The sequence below is a fragment of the Acomys minous genome, assembly GCF_964271855.1.
Source record: "Acomys minous genome assembly, chromosome: 11".
Classification (NCBI taxonomy): Eukaryota; Metazoa; Chordata; class Mammalia; order Rodentia; family Muridae; genus Acomys; species Acomys minous.
In genome coordinates, this window is record NC_140492.1 from 4,174,505 (window position 1) to 4,196,663 (window position 22,159).

The 22,159-nt window shown below is 48.0% G+C and overlaps 1 protein-coding gene across 1 annotated transcript; it reads right to left on the bottom strand.

Moving 5' to 3' along the window:
• Positions 1–7,095: 7,095 nt before the first annotated feature.
• Positions 7,096–16,731, bottom strand: RIPPLY3 (ripply transcriptional repressor 3). The gene is made up of 4 exons (XM_084801054.1): positions 15,685–16,731; positions 14,941–15,013; positions 10,245–10,312; positions 7,096–8,375 (listed from the first exon to the last, which is right to left on the bottom strand). The coding sequence occupies exons 1-4, from the start codon at positions 15,783–15,785 to the stop codon at positions 8,105–8,107; spliced, it is 513 nt and encodes a 170-aa protein (XP_084657180.1). The 5' UTR covers positions 15,786–16,731; the 3' UTR covers positions 7,096–8,104.
• Positions 16,732–22,159: the final 5,428 nt, after the last annotated feature.

Genomic DNA, 22,159 nt, shown 5'->3' on the forward strand with positions numbered 1-22,159 from the left:
GATATGTCAGAAGGGTTGCGCTGCACAGTCTTCACAGGTTCTTTCAGCACATTTCCAAGATCTGCTCACGCCTTATCGTGAGTCACTGCCCTGTCGCTTTTTTCCCAGTGTAGTTTCTCATTGTGTGAATGTAGTCACCCATCCTCACCCTTGAAGGACATGAGGCCTTTGTACAAGCCCTGCCAACCCTCCACAGCCAGCCTGATGGCCTGGACGGCTACTGAGTGGCTAAGGCGCAGATACTGAATACAGGGCCACACAGTGGACAAGGGGCAGTGTACAACACAGCAGGAAAAAAACGAGTTCTCATCAGGAGACTCACAACAGAGCTCAATTTAAAACTTACAAATTGTTTCTGGAATTTTTCTTTTCTTTTCATTGCTTTTTTTTCTGTTTTTTTTTGGGGGGGGTTGTTTTTTGTTTTTACGAGAAAGGGTTTCTCTGTGTAACCTTGGCTGTCACTTTGTAGAACAGGCTGGCCTCGAACTCACAGCAATCTGCCTCCCTCTGCCTCCCAAGTGCTGGGATTAAAGGCGTGTGCCACCATGCCCGGCTCCATTTAATATTTTTGAGCCATGGTTAAGGTGACCAAAACTGTGAAAAGCGAAACCAAGAATAGAGAGCGTTTGGAACTCTATGCCACACTGTACTATCCACTTACCGGCTGATGTATATTTGAACTGTTTCTAGTTTGGGATTATTGTAAAGAGAGCTATTAAGGACATCCATGTAAGTGTTTTTCTCTGTACAAATGTCTTTGTTTCTCTCGAGGAAATGCCTAGGAGTATAATTGCTAGATTGTAAGAGAAATTATATTTAGCTTTTTTAAAAGATTTATTTATTTATTTATTTATTTATTTATTTATTTATTATATATACAGTGTTTTGCCTGGGTGTACACTTGTACACCAGAAGAGGGCACAAGATCTCATTATAGATGGTTGTGAGCCACCATGTGGTTGTGGGAATTGAACTCAGGACCTTTGGAAGAACAGCCATTGCTCTTAACCTCTGAGCCATCTCTCCAGCCCTGTATTTATCTTTTTAATGAAACTGTCAAACCATCTCCCAAGATGATTGTACGACTTCACACTTTCATCATCAAAATGTGCAGTTCCAGATTCTCCACACCCTCCGAATGCCTAGTGTCTTACCTTTAAACATGGATGCAGCCATGCCCTTCCTGCACGTTTGCACAAGAGGTCTGAAGTCAGTACCCAGCAGAGACACGTGTCTTTCCATGCCTCATCACCACATTCTGCAAGAGCCCAGAGGCAGAGTCAAGTAAAGTGTCAGTCAGCAGGTGGGTGCCGGAGTGTGGTGTGCGCTGGACAGGAGAGTATTACCCACCCTTTAGCATATGAGAGCAGCGAGGCCCGCGAGGTGGCTCGGGGCAGAAGCTCTTGCCATGCCAGCCTAGCATCTCAAGCTGACCCCTGGAACCAAAGGTAGAAGGAGAGAGCCAACTCTGTGTTCTGAGACAGGGCTTCTCTGTGTATCCTTGGCTGTCCTAGACTCACTTTGTAGACCAGGCTGGCCTCGAACTCACAGCGATCTGCCTGCCTCTGCCTCCTGAGTGCTAGGGTTAAAGGCATGCGCCACCTCCACCCAGCTGAGAACCAGCTCTTGACAATTGTTCTTTGACCTTCACATACAGGCCTTGATATACATCACACATACACATCACACACACACACACACACACACACATCACACACACACACATCATACACACACATCACACACACACATCACATCACACACACCGCACATATCACACACACATCACACACATGTCACATGCACATACCACATACACATCACACACATACTATACACACACACACACACAGAAACAGATGGTAGACTGTTGTTTTAGACAATAGAGATAGGGAAGAGGGGAGCTGATGGCTACAGGGTACAAAGCCTCAGAGAGAAGGAAGACCTTTGTCTAGTGCAATGGCTGTCGATGTCAATAGTGCAGTGCAGGGTTGCAGGGGTGGCTCAGTGCTTACGAGCGCTGGCTGCTCTTCCAGCAGACCAGTGTCAGCACCTACAGGGCAGCTCACGATCATCTGTAACTCCCGAGGAACCAACACCTTCTCCTGAAGGCACCAGACACAAATGAGGTGCACACGCTTATATGTAAGCAAAACACCCATAGGCCCCCCAAAAGTTGTAAGAGTGCATTGTGCATTTCAAATTTTCTAGAAGAGACAAGTTACAATGTTCTGTGTTAAATGTATATTTTACTTATTATAATTTATTCACATTACATCCAGATTATCATCCCCTCACTCTTATCTTCCTATTCCCACCTCCCTCCTTCTTCTGCCTATTCCCCTCCCCTAGACCTCTGATGGGGGGGGACCTCCTACCCCAACTGTCTGGCGGCAGCCTATCAGGTCTCATCAGGATAGCCTGCATCCCCTTCCTCTGTGTGCCTGATAGGCCTCTTGCCAAGGAGCAGTGACCAAATCATGGGCACCAGAGTGCGTGTCAGAGGGTGAGCAGTGCCCCTCCCCCCACGTGGAGGACGAGCTGCCCATCGGTTACACCTGAACACAGTGCCCCTCCCCCCACGTGGAGGATGCACTGTCCATCGGTTACACCTGAACAGGGGTCTTGGTTCTATGCTTGCACTGTCCTTGGCTGGTGCATCAGTCTGTGCAGCCCCCCTACTGCTCCCCCCATGTCTAGGTCCACAGGCCTCCATGGTCTCCCTGTAGAGCCCCTGCTCCCCCCGGCCTTCCATGCCCCCACTCCTCCCTACAACTCTCAGCAGTCTGCCCGGCGTCCAGCTTCAAATCCCAGTATCTGTCCCGATCCCCCACTGGGTGGAGTCTCTTAGAGGAAATCTAATTTGGTCTAATTTCCACTTGTAAGTGAGTATACACCATGTGTGTTTCTTTCTGGGTCTGAGTTACCTCACTCAGGATGATCATTTCTAATTCTGTCCATTTGCCTTCAAATTAGAAGATTTCCCTGTTTTTACTAGCTGAGTAGTATTTCTAAAAACAATCTGGCACTTTCTAAAAAAAAATTGGGAATTGTGCTACCTCAAGACCCGGCTATCCCACTCCTGGGCATATATACCTGAAAGATGCTCCACCATCCATCAGGGACATTTGCTCAACTATGTTCATAACAGCCTTACTTGTAATAGCCAGAATCCGGAAACAACCTAGATGTCCCTCAGCCGAAGCATGGATAAAGAAACTGTGGTGCATTTACACAACAAAACTGTTCCTGCTGCAAACACGACAACTGCTTGAGTTGATGGATTTGTTCATTAGCCTGACTCAGTTATTCTGCATCATGGTCACAAGTCACAGCATCACTTTGTGCCCCACAAACAGGTAAGACAGTTTGTCAATCTGAAATGACATTTTTAGCAAGTAAGTAAAACCGTGGCCTGTTGTAGTATGTATGTTGCCGCAGCTTTAATCAAGGCCTCTGTGGTGCTGCTCCGCATCTTTGTGAAACAAAAAAACAAAAGCAGCCCAGAAATGCCAACGAGGTGTGAGAGGAAACAGAATGTTAAAGCAGTACGTGTTATAGGTTATCCGCAAGTCCCCTTCCAAGGCAGCTGCGTCTTTGTCGTTGTTTAATTACCTGGCCCTTCTCATGTCGTCATCACGAGTGCGCCTAGATGCACTGATCCTTCATCAGCTGTTTTATAAAAATGAGTCATCATGATTCCCTCGAGCAGGAAGCAGCAAGGCCTCCACCAGTGCTTCTAAGTAGGGCAGGTTTCTCCTTTCTTAGACAGATCACATCTGGGTGACAAAAATAAAGGGATTCCCTCAGCAAGTTTGATTGGCTGTTTGGGGCCCAGGGTGAAACAGCGAAACATGCTTGTGAGTTCTACGGTTTGAGTGGAGGATGTGCAGTGGTGAGGCCACGGCAGTGGTGAGGCCACAGCAGTGGCTGGGGCCCACGGTTGGGTGAGTGACTCCTGTGAAAGCCACTGCCCCAGCTGAGGGCCAGAGGACAGGGCCAGCGAGGGAGGGCACCTGCGTCCTCTAGTCTCCTTTACCCTCCCTCCGCAGCATGCTTCAGTGGCCTCAGCCTGTGGGGTGATGACGCAGCCCCTCATTCAAGTTAGGCCTGGAGGAATCTGAATTTCTATTAGGCAGCCTTTGCTTATTATTATTTTTCTTTTTTGGGATATCGTCTCACTATGTAGCCTTGCCTGGCACCCACATGGAAGCTCATAACCATCTGTGACTCCAGCTTGAGGAGACTCAGTGCTCTCTGCTCTTCAGCAGGAACCAGGTGCGCATGTGATATCCAGATATATATGCAAACAAATCACCCATACACCTAAAACATGATTTTTTTAAAAAAAAATTAAAGAAAAAAGGTTGTGTATTGATGCTATTGGTCCTAAAGGAGAATAAAATCCTGCCATTTGCAGCACAATAGCTACTTCTAATAATCCAAGTAAAGACAGATACCCTTTCTCATATGTGGGAGCTAGAACAAGTTTACCCAGGACCTGCAAGATGGGTGAACAGAAAAAGATACTTGCCACCAGCCGGGTGGTGGTGGCGCACGCCTTTAATCCCAGCACTTGGGAGGCAGGGACAGGTGGATGGCTGTGAGTTCAAATCCAGCCTGGTCTACAAAGGGAGTCTGGAACAGCCAAGGCTACACAGAGAGACCCTGTCTCAATAAATAAATAAATACATAAATAAAAGATGCCACCAAACCTCACAACTTGAGTTGGTCCCCAGGCCTCACAGGGTAGAAGGAAAGAACTGCTCCTGCAAGTTTCTCTGACCTCCACATCCACGTGTGCATGTGTGTGTACATACATGAATTTAAGTCCACCTGACTATCAAAAATTGGGAAGGAGAATTGTGGGTAAAGGGAGGCTGGGTCTGATTAGTGCATGTGACAGGACGGTAACCCCACACTGAACCCAGTGTGCAGTTTATGCATGCTGTAAACGCTAGCTTCTCTGCGGTGTGGAACGAGGGGGTGAGGGCACGACTTGCTAGTAAAGCACTGACCATGGAAGTGTGGGGATCCAGTTTTGATCCCAAGAACTCATGCAGAGTCAAATACCGCTGTGCATCTGCAATCCCAGTACTTGCAACAGGACCTGGGGTGGGGTTGCCGGGGGTGGAGACAGAGCCCTAAGCTCTTCTGCAGCCGCCCTGGCAAAGGTGTAAACAGGAGCCACAAACAAGGTGGAAGGTGAAGACTGACAGCCAAGATTAAGCTCTCCCCTCTCCCCAGTGATGTGGCATGAATGCATCTGCCCACACACACACTCACACATATGCATGTATAGGCACACACACATATGCACAAGCACTCACACACATGCATATGCACACACATATGCACCTGCACTCACACACATGCACATGCACACACATGCATATGCACACACACACACAAAGTTAAGAAAAACAAATATAAAGTATAGAGCTTTCACGTTAGAGATTTTTCACTTAGTGAATCAATGTAACCATAGTTACCAGTGAAGGCAGAGCACTGAGCTCACAGAACATGGGAAAATGTACTTTTTTTTTTTTTTTTTTTTGGTTTTTTGAGACAGGGTTTCTCTGTGTAGCCTTTGCTGTCCTGGACTTGCATTGTTGACCAGGCTGGCCTCGAACTCACAGTGATCCCCCTGCCTCTGCCTCCCAAGTGCTGGGATTAAAGGCGTGTGCCACCACGCCCGGCATGGGAAAATATACTTAAAATAACTTTAAGGGCAAGTTTTACTCTGAAACTCTTGTCTAGTATGCCTGAGGTGCGCACGCACACATTCACACATACACACACACACACACATACACGCAGGGGAGGAGAGAGAGAGAGACGGACAGACAGACAGACAGAGGGAAAGAAGGATAGTGGAGAGGAAGAAAGGAAACAGCAAGAGTTTTTATTCTTTCGTTGGGTTTTCCAGACAGGGTTTCTCTGTGTAGCCGTGACTGTCCTGGGTTCTCTTCATAGAGCAGGGAGGCCTTGAACTCACAGAGATCCACCTGCCTCTGGCTCTTGAGCTGGGATTGAAGGTGTGCGCCATTATGCCTGGTTTGTTTGTTTTTGAAAGGATGGAACAATTAAAAAGAAAACAAAAACCCAGCTAGGAAACAAAAACAAAAGCAGCCCTGCAGGGAGGAAGAGCAGAGCATGGCGTGCCTTCATGGCCGCACTCAACAAGAGGCAGGTGCATCTGTGTGAGCTGGCCTGCTCCACAAGGGGACTTCCAGGACAACCAGAGATGCATGGCAGGACCCTGCCTCAAAATATTGATGGCTATTACCTGAAGGCAGAGGAAGGCGGAAGCTAAGAATGTCTTCTTTTACTTTGTAACAGGACATCCTGTATTTTTAGGTGTGTTACAGGGCTTGCATTGTTTGTACTTCTTTAAATATCAATGTGTCATTTGGGCAGTGAGGGTGTAGGTTATTTTGTTCTTTTTTTAATGCTTTTTCTTTCTTGTTCTCTCTCTCTCTCTGTCTCCCTCGCTCCCCCCCCCCCCCCCCGTGTGTGTGTGTGTGTGTGTGTGTGTGTGTGTGTGTGTGTGTGTGATATTCACTGAGCCCAGGCCCTCACGCCTGCCTGGCAGCACTGTGCCACTGAGCTGTGTCCCTAACTTTCCTCCTAGTATCTTCTTTTGAATCAGTCGCACTAGGTACCCAGCTTGCCTTAAACCCACTGTGCAGCCAAGGCCGGCTTTGAGCCTGCGATCCTCCTGCCTCAGCCTCTCACGCAGCTGGCATGACAGGCCTGGGCAGCAGGACTGGACTTTTGTTCTCTTCTGTTTTCATCCAGTCATCCTGTGTATGTGGCGCGGCGCTCAGGCCACTGTCCTTGTCTCCAGGCCAGAGGACAACTCAAAGGCGTGGTTCTGTCCTTCCATCATGTGAGTTCGGCAGATCAAGCTCAGGCCGGCTGGCTGGGCGGCAAGTGCCTTACCCACGGAGCTGTCCTGCTGGCCTCTTCTTGCATTTGTGAAAATGCATAATTTTAAACAGAGTTAAATACAGAACAAAACACTTTAAAGTCTTTAGAACAGGAACTAATTTACTCTAAAAACATCTCACACCAAAAGATGACTGTCAAACATTCTTTCAAAGCATTTATTCTAAATAAAAATTCATACATTGTGGTGTGTACAGAAGGATGGATGGAGGTAAGAAAGTTAGGGGAGAGCCTTGGAGAGCAAAGTCCTTTCATTATTAAAATGATAACATTCAAAATAATTTAATTGAAAATAGTGCCATTCTATGCAAATAACAAGACCATACTGGTTACCAAGTAAGAAAAATTAACCCTTTATGACATATATACTTAAACACACAGCTCTTACACAGTTCTCAGGAACATATATTTTACCCCTAAAGAGATATCTTCTTACTTCTTGTGTCTATGGAAATCATTCAGTGTTTCAATGTTTTGGGGGTTTTTTTTCACAAGTAAAAGAATATTTTGTCAGACAGTTACTGAGCAACCAAATGAATTCTTAAAAATGGGAATTAAAGGCTGGGCATGGTGGCTCACTCCTTTAATCCCAACACTCGAGAGGCAGAGGCAGGTGAAACTCTGTGAGTTCGAGGCTAGCCTGGTCTACAAATGGAGTCCAGGACAACCAAGGCTACACAGAGAAACCCTGCCTCAAGAAAAAAAAGAGTTAATATCGAAATTATTTTTATGAAGGCAAGAATGGGTCTCTGGGCAAGGGAGGGGTGGCTGGGCTTATGAAGTGGTAACTTTCAGGGTGACAAGAGTAAGCTCTGCAAGCCTTCTTCCTGAGGACACCCTGTGTTGACACACGCCTCTTGTTACGCACCCTTTCTCCAAGGTATTCATGAATGTGCACACTCACAGACACACTCACACACACACTCACACTCACACCAGGAAAACAAGGACTGGCCTGAGCAGGAGCTGAGCACAGTAGCAGCCTCTGAACTCCCAACAGAGGAGGCTGGAAGTGGCTGAGTCCTGGCAAGGCTGCGGCCAGGATGCAGAGGCCAACATAGGAGAGAGAGGCTCCCTTCGTTTGCTGGAGCACTCACTCCCTGCAGAATCACCTGCAGGCCGCTGACCTTTCCCCCAGGCCACTCCTTCCTCCCTACAGGCTTGCCAGCCCTAGTCTGCCCTTTCCTCCTGGGCCTTCTGTCTCCCAACACTGAGGATGGATGGGCCATGCCTCTGCCTCCTGGCACTGATGATGGTTGCAGTGGGCCTCCTCCTCCTCCTGCTGCTGCTCCTCCTGCTGCTCCTCCTCAGAGTCTGACTCATCATTGTAGAAATGAATGGTGGCTTGCACTGGGAAGCTGGCCAGCACTTTTTCCCCAGAACTCTGCAGGTATTCTTGACGCTTTGAAATGGGTAAGTAAAGTCTAATGTTAAAGAAACAAACAAACCATTTATCAACCTTTATAAAAAGGCCCCAAACTCTCACCAGCAGTGTTTAATGCCCCCTCATTTCTGTCTCACTTTTGCCTTTCATGTACATGGTGTTTTTCTTAAGTGACCAGAACACAGAACTCCTGCTGGGGGACCCCTCTCATGAGATGGACAACCTGAGCCCTCCTAAATAGTAGGTGTCCTGGTCTTACACACAACACACGCATGTGCACTGTGGAGGGCAGGAATGTAGCCCGCTGAGCTTTGGAGGAAATGTGACTCTTAACCTTTGACCCCGAGGAGTAACTGACTGATACAGATGCCCAGAGAAGGTGGAGGGGGTGGGTCACTCTCACCAGAAGGAAAAGATGCACGTGGGGAAAGACATAAAGAGACAGAAGGAGAGAGGGAGGTGGGGAGGGAAGAGGGAGAAGAAGGGAGGGAAGGGGAGAGAGGGAGCAGGGTAAAGAGAAAGGATGAAGGGGGAAGAAAAGGAGAGGATAAAAGGGACAAAGAAAGCCAGGCCTTGGTGGCTTTAATGGAGGATCTCTGTGAGTTCAAGGTCAGCCTAGTCTACAAAGTTGAGTCCAGGACAGTCAAGGCTACACAGAGAAACCTGCCTCAAAAAAGGAAGAGAGAAGACAGACGGAAGGAGAGAGGGGGAGAGAGATAAGGGAGACTAAGAAAGAGGAAAGTTTACATACATAAAAGTTGGAACCCCAAGTTTCAAATTTTATAAAACTGGGGATTCCAATTTAGGTGGAAAGTATTTAAAAATAGCCTCCAATAATCTATTAGTATTTTATTAATTACTAGCTTGTTCTTAAAGTAAAATAATAATAATAAAACTTATTCATTTGCTTTCCCCTATGGTCTTCTGAGGAAGTAGACTTCATCTACGGGCTGCTGCTGGTTTTAGTTAGTGCCCCTTCCAGGCGAGAGGGACGGGGAGAGAGCACCCTGGCTACAGACTACGGTGCTGACACTCAGCTTCCTAAGACTCCAGCTGACCTGTGATCCCAGAAGCTCTTGGTGCTTCTGGGCAGGAGCAGGAAGTACCTGCTGAACATTCTGCACTGCTGGGCTCGGTCCCCACAGCACAGACCTGCAGGGCCTGAGGTGTCGGTGTGGTAAGGGGTCTGTACTTGACGGAGCACACAAAATATACATCAGCACATCTGAGACAGAAATGCAAGTAAGGGGGCCTGGAGAGATGGCTCTGTGGTTAAGGGCACTGGCTGCTCTTCCAGTGGAATGGGGTTCAATTCCCAGCACCCACGGGTCAGCTCACAACTGTCTGTAACTCATGTTCCAGGCAGTCTGGTGCCCTCAGACATTTCTACAGGCAAAACACGAGTGCATATAAAAGAGGTAAATAAATCTTAAAAAAAGAAATATAAACAAGGTTTAGGCTTGGGCCATGCTTTAAATTAGTTGATTATGTGGAAGTATTTGCCGGTGAGTTTGAAGGACAAATAGGATTTGGCATATGTCCAGTCCTAGCTTGTAATGAAACATTAAATGTATAAAACTGTGAACAGATCCCAGAAATATAACGGAATATCCTTGAAATCCCTTTGTAAAGAAATAAAATAATACTAGATATTTAATTTTCCAGTTTGTTGAGAATGCTAATGTAAGTTGGGCCTGGTGGCGCACGCCTTTAATCCCAGCCCTCAGGAGTCAGAGGCAGGAGGATCTCTGTGAGTTCGAGGCTAGCCTGGTCTACAAAGAGAATTCCAGGACAGCCAGGGTCTGGCACAGAGAGAGACTGTCTCGAACGCCCTCCCCACCGAAAGAAAATGCTAATGTGTACTGCCATCTAGACACCACGTGCTTTTTGCCGTGAAGTAACACATTACCTGACAGGATGCTGGAACCCAAAGGCTCCCTTTGACCCCACAGTTTGCTGGTTCCCGCAGGGCTGACACTGAAAAGAGAAATGTGGAGAAATACAAATAAGGTCAGGGAGCCACTGAAGGAACCATCTTCAAGTTCTTCTGTTTTTGTTTGTTTGGTTTTCAAGACAGGGTTTCTCTGTGTAGCCTTGGCTGTCCTAGACTCACTTTGTAGACCAGGCTGACCTCGAACTCACAGTGATCCACCTGCCTCTGCCTCCCGAGTGCTGGGATTAAAAGTGTGCGCCACCACCACCCTCGGCCCATCTTGAAGTTTTAAAGATACAGCGTAAGTAGAGTGCTAGGCATAACGTTTAAATGTTTCAGAGTCTCACGAGTTCTGCGTCCTAGAGTGGTTATCCCACAGTGGTCCAGGCACCAGGAGGGCTCAGACCTTAGATCTACGTGTGTCGTGTGGTGCATTCATGTGTGTGCAAGTATTCTTGGCCATGCATGTGTGTGGAGCCAGAGGTCCATGTGGAATGTTTTCTCTCCGTCTCCAACGAGGTTTTTTGTGGCAGGGTTTCTCACTGATCGTGGAGTTCATACACACACACACACACACACACACACACACACACACACATACACACACACACATACACACACACACACACATACACACACACACATACACACACATACACACACACACATACACACACATACACACACACACATACACACACATACACACACACACACACACACACACACGAGACACAGATGCAGGGGGGAGCAAAGCGGGGCAGGAGGAGGCTAGCAAGAGGGACATTGTAGGGAGAAGAGGACAAAAGGAGGGGACTATACATTTTATATTAAAAATGTCATGACATTTTGTACAATGCGCATATGGCAATAGTAATTAGTAATGATGATGATGAAGATGGAAAACATGAGGCCTTAGCCATGTGTCATGGATGCCCCTTCCCACAAACCTTACAAGTCTTGTCATCTCATGCTTTATGTTGTGTTATTGACATACATGTGCACTCTCCCCCAGCCGTGTGATGGTAGAATCCTGGGGCTCTCTCTGAAGGAGGCGGGGAACAGAGCACGCAGAAAGGGAGCCCTGTGTGAAGTGAATGAGACGCTGTGGTGACCCAGGGCCTCCAGAGCTCTGCCTGGACTCCGCTAATTTGGGCCTTGATCTTAACGACTGCAAACAGAAGGGGATTTCTGAGCCCCCATTGAATATAGTTAGGCTTGATCCTGGAGATCAACTTTTCAGATGGGAGCTCAGTAATTCCGTCTCCATAATCTGTACTTTTAAGGATGATGGCCGCCACTGGGAGCTGTGCACAAACTAGACTGCAGTAAGGGCTGGCAGACACCGGTCAAGGCAAGAGATGCTAAAGCGGAAGTGAAGTTGGGGGCGGGAAGAGAAAGGACCCAACATCCTGAGGCTGCGGAGGAGAGACTCTGAGCACCAGGGGACAAAGGAGACCAGAGACAGCTGAGAGCTGAGCTTGTCCCTGCTCACTATTGGTGGCAGTGAGCAAGAAGCTGGGACAATGGCCCAGAGTCGTCTGGTTTACCTAACCGCTGGGCGCGGAACCCGCGTGGATTTGGCCTGAAGTGGAGTCAGGCTGCCCAATGGGCTAAGGAACAGGAGTCACGTTTCCACCTCAGGTCTTGGATAGCTTTACAGAGTGGGTTGTGGGCTGAGGAAGAAAATCCAAGTTCTTTGGGATTCCATATAGTTTAGTGAGAGACAGTTAGGGACAGGACAAAGCCTGCCAACAAAGGACTCAGATTTTGATATGGTTGAATCTCTGTGCCATTCCGCCCTATAGGAGAGTATGTGCCTGCATGTGTGTCTGTGTGCCTGCATGTGTGTCTGTGTGCATGTGTGCATGCGTGCGTGTCTGTGAGTGAGTACGTCTGTGAGTAAACTGGCCCCTGCAGACATTACAGTGCGTCACAGTGTTCTCTGGCATTCACCATGAAGAGCCAAGCAGAGTTACAAGGGTCTTCAGAATACAATCCTTCACACTGCCCTGACTCTTCAGAGCTACAGGAAACAATTTCTGGATTAAGCTCTTTGTAATTATAAACGGTCCCTAAACTGAGGCTCTCGCACTGCAAGCCCTGCTGAAGATGACCTGTGGGGGGCAGCAGTGCACACTGTGGTAGATGGCAAAGCGGAGTGCTAATGCCTGCTGAGAAAGGCTGCCTCCTTAAAGCGCCCTGTCCTGACTAGACTGGGACGTGCAATACATGTTCGAAACTGTAGAAACTGAACCCCATAGACACATATGCTCTTAACTTCTTATGCCGTATTTTTTTTTCCCTTTTAAAGACAGGGTCTCGCTATGTAGGACGGGCTGAGCCAGGGTCTCACTATGTCACCCAGGCTGGCCTCATATTTTCAGAGATCTTCCCAAGTGTTAGGATTACAAACATGAGCCACCACACCTGGCTTTCAAAAAGACCTTAATGAAAGATCAGTCCTCATGGATGGAAATATTCAAACACTCACACTAGGTAATTAAATGGGACTAGCAGGGTAAACCAGCTAAGCGCTGTTTTAGGTATGTGCATCTTAAGCTCCAAAGACCAGGCTCAAACAGGGAGTTTCAGCTATGGTGGGAAGCCTTGATAGTAGGACAGGCCTGGCCCTGGCAGTGTGGACAAGTGGTCAGGAGGGAAACACTCTGAGGCCAAGAAACATCAAGGCTGGGGGCTGTTGTGCAGCATGGTGACAGAAACATCTGCTTATCATCAGCTAGTCCAGTCCCAGCTGGGTGGCTGTGGTGCACACCTTTAATCCCAGGCAAAGGCGGGCACATCTCTGAGTTTGAGGCCATCCTGGTCTACAGAGTGAGTTTCAGGACAACCAGGACTACACAGAGAAACCCTGTCTTGAGGGGGAAAAAGATGTAGGGTTTGGTCTGTCGTCCGCCCCACCCTCACCCCCAGTCCAGGGGAGGATACACTCTCTAGGGGCATCAGATGAGTATGGACGGCTTCTCTGCTCAGAGAGCGAGGCATGGGGCTTTTTCTCATATTTATATCTTATTCTAATTTCGATCGGTCACCAAGGCCCAGTCCTTTTCATAATCTTCTACAGAGTGGCGTGGAGACAGGCCAAGGAGTCGTCCTGTTTTGCCGGGAGTGGGAGCCATTAGCTATAAGCTCTGCAGTCCAAGCCCAGGGTGGCTCACCAGAGGCTGTGTGTGACTTCTACAAAGGCTTTCTGGGTAGAGCCGGGAATTTAGCTGCCTGGTAGAGCCAGAGCCTAGTGACAAGGAAGGCCCTACCCAAATCCAGGACTTAGCTGCTTTGTGCGAAGTGCAGCCAACTAGAAAGGAGTTGTGCTTTAGCATAATTGCCTCAAGAGGCTTTCTCGTCATTAAAGAACCCAAGCGGCCTGTTTTAGGCCGTGAACCATGTAGTGTTTCTAGTCTCACACACAGCTGAGGGACCTCACAATCATGTTTCACTTAAAGGAAAAATTAGTCATTTGTAGGCTTCCCCTTTAAATTCTTACTTTTCAGAACTTGAGTCTAAATGCAATAGAATAGAAAGAATTCTCTTCCATCACTTAGAAATTTGGAGACGTAATAATTAAAGCTAAAAATCACGTATTAGACTGCTATCTTTTTATTTGCTTCATTCTTTAAGCTAATAAATACTAACTAAATTAGCTGGGCAGTGGTGACACACACCTTTAATCTTAGCATTCAGGGAGGCAGAGGCAGGTGGATCTCTGTGAGTTCAAGACCAGCCTGATCTACATAGCAAGTTCCAGGACAGCCAGGGCTATACAGAAAAACTGTCTCAAAAACAAAACAAAACCAAAACCAGAGAGAGAGAGAGAGAGAGAGAGAGAGAGAGAGAGAGAGAGAGAGAGAGAGAAAAGAAGAAGAAGAAGAAGAAGAAGAAGAAGAAGAAGAAGAAGAAGAAGAAGAAGAAGAAGACTAAATTAAAACACCCAATATTCAAAGAAAATAATGTAAGAGTAACAGAGGGCTATTTTCCCACACTTAACTTTTCTTACCATATTATCATCTGTACATTAAGCTATATCCCACAGGCATTATGTAAATAAAATGGGATGTCTTCCCTAGACTTACTCCATTGTTTTAAAAGTCAACTTATCTTTGAGAATATAACAAATGCAAGTCCTTACCTAATAAATTAAAAGCAATTAACCGACAGTGCAAAGATAAGGGAATAGTGACAGTCTTTGCCTACAAAGCCCTGTGCTTGAGCGTATTTGCACAGACAACAGAAGTCCCTCCAGGAGCTTCTAAAGGGCCAGACAATGGGCTGGGGCATTTAGCTGAACCTTCTGGGCACTGAGGTGGAGGTCTGCCTTCTTTGCACTGCGGCACACAATTGGCTTTCTCTAAGGTGCAGGATTTTGCCCCTTCCTCCCCCCACCTGCTGGTTGGCAGAAGCCCCCACCCATGTAATTACGATGCAACAGCTGTGTCTGCAGTGTTTTACTTTTCAAGGTTAGAGACACAACCAGGAGCCCAATGGGCCCGTTAGCACCTCTGCTCACTCAGGAGCTATCTGTCAGATGGGATAGAAGACCAAGCAAAGCAGGAGGGGACCTTTCCCCTGGCTTGGCTTTGTCTCGTTTTTAGTTACAAGACATGGTGCCTCTTTCTGATTTGACTGTTACCTACAACACTCACACCTGCCTTACCGGACTTCGAGTTCTGGTCAGCTCAGCATCTCCAGGAGGCGGCATCCACGGTCTCCAAGGGGCTGGGCTGGGACTGGAGACAAGCACCAGAAGAGACTGAACCCCAGGCATTTCTGCTGCCCCCCCCAAAGTTACTATGAGAGTCTAGTGTCTGCTTGACTCTGGTGTCCTGGCACACACCAAGCTCCCTTAGGGTCTGTTGTCAGCCCCTTACCCGTTCCTGTCTCCTACAGAATTCTGCCCGCCCTGCTTCCAAGCACACTCTGAGAAGGAAAGCCCCAAGCCTAACACTATTGTTGCGGCACGTATTAGTCGAGGTATTTCTCTCCCAGCTAATCTCTCATTGACATTTTAAGGTTTTCCATGACAGCTGCTTGGTTTCCGCCACTGAAGACTTGATTGTTCAGCGCTCTACCATGCCAAGGGGGAATGCGACTCTGCAGCGACTTCCCTGCCTCCGCAGCTAGTTTGATTTCCTTCACCCTCACAACTTTAAAGATAAGAGATTGTCACTTTGTGATAGATAGCCGCATCTTTTTGCAAGTTTCGCACAGGGCCCCCAGCTCCCACTATTTCCCAGCTGGATCAACTTCAGATCCTCAACACAAGTGTTGGCACATTTCCTTGCCAGATATGCGCGGGGTGCCTGCACTTCAGGCAGGAGTTTGCAGCAGTCATTCCCAGGCTAAGGAACTCGCTCAGTGTCTGGGTGCACCTCCACCGTAGCCGCAGGGACACCCTCACCTTTCCGGCCCGGGCGGCAGCGCTGGCCTCCCGGGATCATCTCCGCGACAGTGGCAGAGGCGTCCCCGCGTCTCCCGGGATCCAGCCGCCTCGGGTCGCATGGTGCCAGTGACGCGCGGGTCCCACTGGCCGAGCGCACTCACCTACCGGCTCAGTCCGCGCCAGTTTTAAAAGCAAGGGCGGGGCGGGGGAGGGGACTCGGGAAACTGCGCCCCGGGGGAGGGGGAGGGCAGGGGACCCAGAGAAGGGACGGAGGAAACGGAAGGTGGAATGGAGAATAGAAAGGCTCAAGGAAGAGAGCGGAGTCCGGACGGCGGCGGGGAGGGCTGTGTGTCCAGAGAGGAGAAGGGACAACAGAACACCCGGAGGGTCACGGGCGGAGCGGGAAGCGCAGGACCCGACAGGCATGGCCCTTCGGCATGACCTGGAGCGGCTGCGCGACCCCGGGGGTTGTCCCTACTGCTGAGCAGCTCGTGGGCCCGCTGCCCTAGAGCTTTCCCCTGTCACCCCTGAGTGTCCCTGTCAACATTGGGTGTGGGGCACAGAGTCTTCGCTACACCGAGGGTCCGGGACAGCCCCACGAGTGGGTGACAGCTGGGTGCGACGAAGCCAAGCAAGGGCTTAGGCACAATCTCCGCCTGCACCCGTGGAAGCCTTGAGACACCATCCAGGTGACCTGTTACCAGCGCTAAGCGAGTGCACGTGAGGACTGCGGCTTGGTCTGCACCTTTTAAATTAAGGGACTGTTTAAAAATAACAACAACAAAACAAAACAAAAAACCGAAGGTGTCCAGAGAATGAAATGTTTTAATATGGCTTATTTAAGATTTGGGAAATATTTAACCCCAATTAAGGGCAAACAGAAAAGTGGGAGAAATCCCAAACTTTATACAGAAGATTAAAAAGCCTCGGGGGTTTTTAGTCTAATGGGGGGTGGACAAAAGATATGAAGGCACGGAGTACAGTAAGATGTCGGGTTTGGTTTTTTTTGTTTTGAAATAACGAAAGGAAGTTTGATAAGGTGAATCTGGTAGTCCAGCAGCTCTACTTCAGCGCTAATGGCGTGCTTTCAAGGGAGAGTGAAAAGGTACTAACCGCAGCCAAGTGTTCCAACAGCTTATAACGGATGTGGAGACTCCTTTGAGGAAGAGAGGGGGTGGGGGGAGGGGCGTGTGAGGGGGGGACCCGGAGGAGTGGAGGGGGCCGCGATCAGGATGTAAAGTGAATACATTAATTAATTAATGGAGAAAAAAGGGTGGGGAACCCTTATACAGCTAATAAAAATACACTCTTACTAAGCCGGGTAGCATAAGCCTTAAATCCTAGCACTTGGGAGGCAGAGGCAGTGGACGGGATCTCTGTGATTTTGAGGCCATCTGGTCTATAGAGGAACACTGTCAATTAAAAAAACAAAAACAAAAACAAAACAAAAACAAAAAAACTAACTAAATAATTCACGAGCAGGGCGTGGTGGCGCACACCTTCAATCCCAGCACTCAGGAAGCAGAGGCAGGCAGATCGCTGTGAGTTCGAGGCCAGCCTGGTCTACAAAGGGAGTCCAGGACAGCCAGGGCTACACAGAGAAACCCTGTCTCAAAAAACCAAAAAAATAAAATACATAAACAAACAAATAAATAAGAATCTCCTGTTCCTGCGCTGGAGAGATGGCTGAGAGGTTCGAGCTGTGACTGGGGTTGAAGTACTCACGTGAGGTGTTTCTCAGCTGTAACTGCCCTCTCCTGCCTCTGTGGGCACCTGCACTCATGAGCACATACCTGCGAACATACAGTTTGAAAAGCAGGAGCCGGGCAGTGGTAGTGCACACCTTTAATCCCAGCACTCAGGAGGCAGGTGGATCTCTGTGAGTTCGGGGCCAGCCAGGTCTACAAAGTGAGTCCAGGACAGTCAAGGCTACACAGAGAAAACTTGTCTCAAAAAAAAAAAAAAAAAAAAAAAAAAAAAGAAAAAGAAAAAAAGAAAAGAAAAGCAGAAGAAACTGGCATTTAGAGAGATTATACAAGCTGTGTTAGCGGCCCGGGAATGACCAGCACCAAGAATAAATGTAAAGACAGAAAGGTCCAGCACATACACAGTAGCTGCTGTCTTCAGTCTTGTCTTTATTTTTGACTTATGCAAGAGAAATATAAAATTGTCATGGTCAAAGCTTAAACAGTTTGAGTAACAATATTTGCTTATAGTTCAAGGTATAAAATAAATACCCACGAGTTCCTACCTATATCAGCATATGTTGAATAAATGAACATTTGAAATCGCAAGACACCCTGACAGACAAGACACCCTGACAGACGAGGTGCAAGCGTCCGCATGGTTTCTGCAGCTGATTTAGTTCCCAGGAAAGTGTAAGCAGCTAAGTCCAGCCTCTCTGTGCTTTGAAGGTTCTATTAAGTACAGAGAGTCACTCTGTGGAGCCAGTCTTGTATCCATGAGCAGCAAGTGAGTGAGTTACCCACTCAACTATCTTGACGGCCCAACCATGTGTGCTTTGTTTTGTTTTGTTTCTGAGACAGGGTCTTTCTAGATAGCCCTGGCTGTCCTGGAATTTGCTATGTAGACCAGGCTGGCCTCGAACTCACAGAGATCTGCCTGCCTCTGCCTCCAGAGTGCTGGGATATAATTATATTATTTCCCCCTTCCCTTTCCTCCCTCCAAGTACTACCCTTTGCTCTCGTTCAAATTCACGGCTTCTTTTTCTTCAATTGTTGTCACACACACACACACACGTGTACACATATAAATACGCACTGCTCATTATGTATAAATGCCATTTGTATATATGTCCTCAGGGCTGACCTTGGGTATTGGATAACCAATTGGTGTGCTCTTCCCTGGGGAAGACTTCTTCTCCCGCTCTCAGCCCTCCGTAATTGCCTGTAGTTCTTTGTCTGGGCTGGAGGCCTGGTGCGCTCCCTGCCCCCATTGTTAGCTTGTCTATCGGTGCCATCCTTGTTCGGGTCATGTTTAGACAGTCATGTTGGTGGGAGTTCACGGTGCGGCTTCTGCCATTTCTAGGGGAAACAGTCTCCTAACAAACTCCCTGTTCCCCCCATTCCTACAGCTGGAGCTGGGCGCAGCTCTGTAGTTTGATTGATTGCGGAGTCCGGCTGTTTTGAAGTGACAAGTCCTTGATGAGGGGTTGTTTGTGTTGTAGATGGTCGTTTTCCGTGGCTGTGTGACTGAGCACCACAGGCAGGACTGGTCCCACCCACCCAGGCCAGAAGTGGCTGCCAGGTTGCTGGAACTGGGGATACATAGGTTGTGAGCCACCCGTGAGTGCTGGGGACGTGGGTTCTCAGCAAGAGCATCCCGTTGAGGATCTAGCAGCTCTTTTCCTCTCTTTGCTGCTGGAGTATAGCTTAGTGGTCGGTTGCTCAGCATTCAAGAGGCCCTAGGTTGACTCTGTGTTTGGATCTCCAGGCCTATGAAACAGACAAACAAATTACAGCAAAAGAAATCTACACTTGAAGTCGTTGAGAACGTAAAGGCTTCTTCTATCTGAGTGTAATAACTTCCCAAACTTTGAGTCTGGGGCAGCAGATCTTTATACAAGAGGAAGTCCTATGGCAGAAGAGACTGAAAGTTCCCTGGCCCCTGGCATATAATCTCGGGCAATCTACCCGATTGCTGGGGTGTCAGTCCCACCTCGGATGATGAAGTAGGGAATAAATGGAGGATCCTGTTTCAAGCTCTCTTGTCTTTAGTTAAAAACTCTTGTTTGGATACTGACTTGTGGTGAGTCCTCAGAGACAAAGAGTAAAGATGCCCATCGGAGGCTTCCGGCCGACTCTGAGGAGGATACCGAAGCCAAAACATCCAAGAGGGTGGAGTATTTTTACATAAACACCGTGGAAGACAGGCAGGGAAGTGATCATTTCCTTTGCCTCTGTTTGGCTCAGCCTTGCTTCCTGCTGTCTGCCCTTCAGGGCCATGCACAGCTCTGGGAGTTGGCTTAGAAGTGCGAGATGCCGTTATTACTCGTCATGTTATTTTTTTCTTTCAAGGTTGAGAATCAAACTCAGGGCTTCACACATGCCAGCAACTGCACTAGCGGGGAGTGACACCCTGAATTCAAGACTTAAAGTAAAAATTGAACTACATTTATTTAGTTATGGGGAGGGTTTGCAGCCATGTCCCTGTGCTTGCGTACTCCCTTGCGTGGAGGTAGGAGGCAGCTTTTGAGTCAGCACCTCCTTCCGTGATGTGTGTGTCTCAGGGATTTTACTTAGGTGGGCAGACATCCTGGCACGCGCCCTATCCACTGAGCATCTTCATAATTTTTTAAAAATAAAGCACAACAACAATAGTGCATTTCTTCAATTGAAATGAAAGATGCATTTTAGGTTTACATTTTTGGTGTGATTTTTTTTTTAAGTGTATGTAATTTAAATCTTTCTATCCTAACCATTTTAAAGGGTACAGCTGGTGCTGGTGAGCACACTGACACCCTCCCTGGAATTTTCATCTTGTTATATTGAAATTCTTAATAACTTCTGTGCTTTGGCTGAGGAGCTGTGCTGCGTCCCCCCTCCCTCCCTCCCCCTGCCACAACCCCTCCTACTCATGTGTTGGAACACTGTCCCCAGATGGTGTTTTGGAAGGTTGTAGAACCTTTAGGAGGCGGAGCCGTGCTGGTGGGAGTGAGTCAGTGGAAGGCGGACTTTGAGGTCCTTTAGCCCCGCCTCACTTCTTGTCTGCTTTCCACTCTTGACAGTGGACCATGTGACCAGCGGCCATGTCTTCCCACCCCGACTCTGGCACCTGCCATCCTTTCTGTCTCTCTAAGTTAGATTAATTTGGGTTTAACTGGGTTGCTCACGTGAGTGGAATCCCATGGCACTTGTCCAGTAGTGACTGGCGTGTATCATTTAGCGTGGAATTCTCAAAGCTTGTCTACACTGCAGCATGGGTCACAATTTCCTTCCTTCAAATGTCTTGACGTTTATTTGTCGGTTGGTTGAGGCATGGGATGCAGTATTCTTGGCATAGGACAACGTGCAGGACATAATTTGCTCCTGCTACCATATGGATCCCGGACACTGAACTCAGACAGGCAGGCTGGGCAGCAGGCACCGTTACCCACTGAGCCATCTTGATGGCCTGTTTCCCTCGTGGTGGACAGTTCAGTACTGTTCTTCTGCATGCGACGTGATGTGACCTGCATTCCTCTGTCTTTGGTGATTGTCTACTGTCCTGCTGTAGGTGCAGAAAGCTGTGGTAACATTCTTGTCCCTCATGAAAGTCACAGCCAATATTCCTACAACAGAAGATGAGTTAATAAGGGAAAAGCAAAGCAGTGTCAGTGCTATGAACAGCCTCAGAAGTTAAGATTCAAAAGATGTCTGTTCGGGGTTGGTGTGGTGGCACACACCTTTAATCCCAGGAGATCACTGTGAGTTCGAGGCCAGCCTGGTCTACAAAGAGAGTTCCAGGACAGCCAAGGCTAAACACAGAAACCCTGTCTTGAAAAACAAAAACCAGCCAACCAACCAACCAACCAACAACAAAAACCTGTTAGACTTTGAATCTAAAGTACCTTACAGGCCTGAGATTTGATGGTTTGGTCCCCAGCTGGTAGTGTGTGTTTTCTCTCCGCTAAGCTAACAGCTACCTCCGCATTCTAACACTTTATATACGATTTGGAATCTGCAATTGTCCTGGAAGCAGTCCCCTGAGGATCCAGGCAATTGCACACATATCTCAACTGTGTCCTCAGAGGCATCCACGACTTCTACAAATGGCCTAATGTTTGAAATAAAAGTAAATTGAGCCAGCCTCAGTGGCACACAGGCATAGCCAAGCCCTCCAGGAGGTGGAGGCAGGAAGGTTGGGTGTCAAGGTCATCCTTAGCTCCTAGCAAATCCCAGGCTAGCCTTGGAACCAAAATAAGAAAAAGAAATAACAAGCCAGGCATTGGTTGTGAAAATCTTTATTCAAGTTCTTCGGAGGCAGAGGCAAGGACAGCCTGGTCTACAGAGAGAGTTCTAGGACTTCCAGGGCTACACAGAAACCTTTTCAAGACAGAAGCCATGTGTTGAAAAACTAACCCTAACCCACCAAACAACCAACTAAACAAACAAATGAAACAAACAAACAAAAAAGTGAGTGAACTTGTCTGGCGTACCACCCTACCCTATGGACTGACGATACTCTAGGCCAGGGTCTCGTGTCACCAACGACTACGTGTTGCTACAACAGCATCTGGTGTATAATAGACACCTCATGAATGCCTCTTAGATGAACTAGCTGTAATTCTTTCCTGTACATTGTTTTCTTTTTCCTTCCTTGAATTTCTGAGAGATTGCATCCACTGAAACTGGGCTTCCAGATGCATGGGAAGAGCCCTGCGGATACTGGGATTCGAACTCGGGCCCTCCAGTTCTCGGATAGAACAAGCAGTGTCCACAGCCGCTGAGCCGTCTCCCCAGCCCATATTCCTTTCCTAAAGTGTTCATTTTCC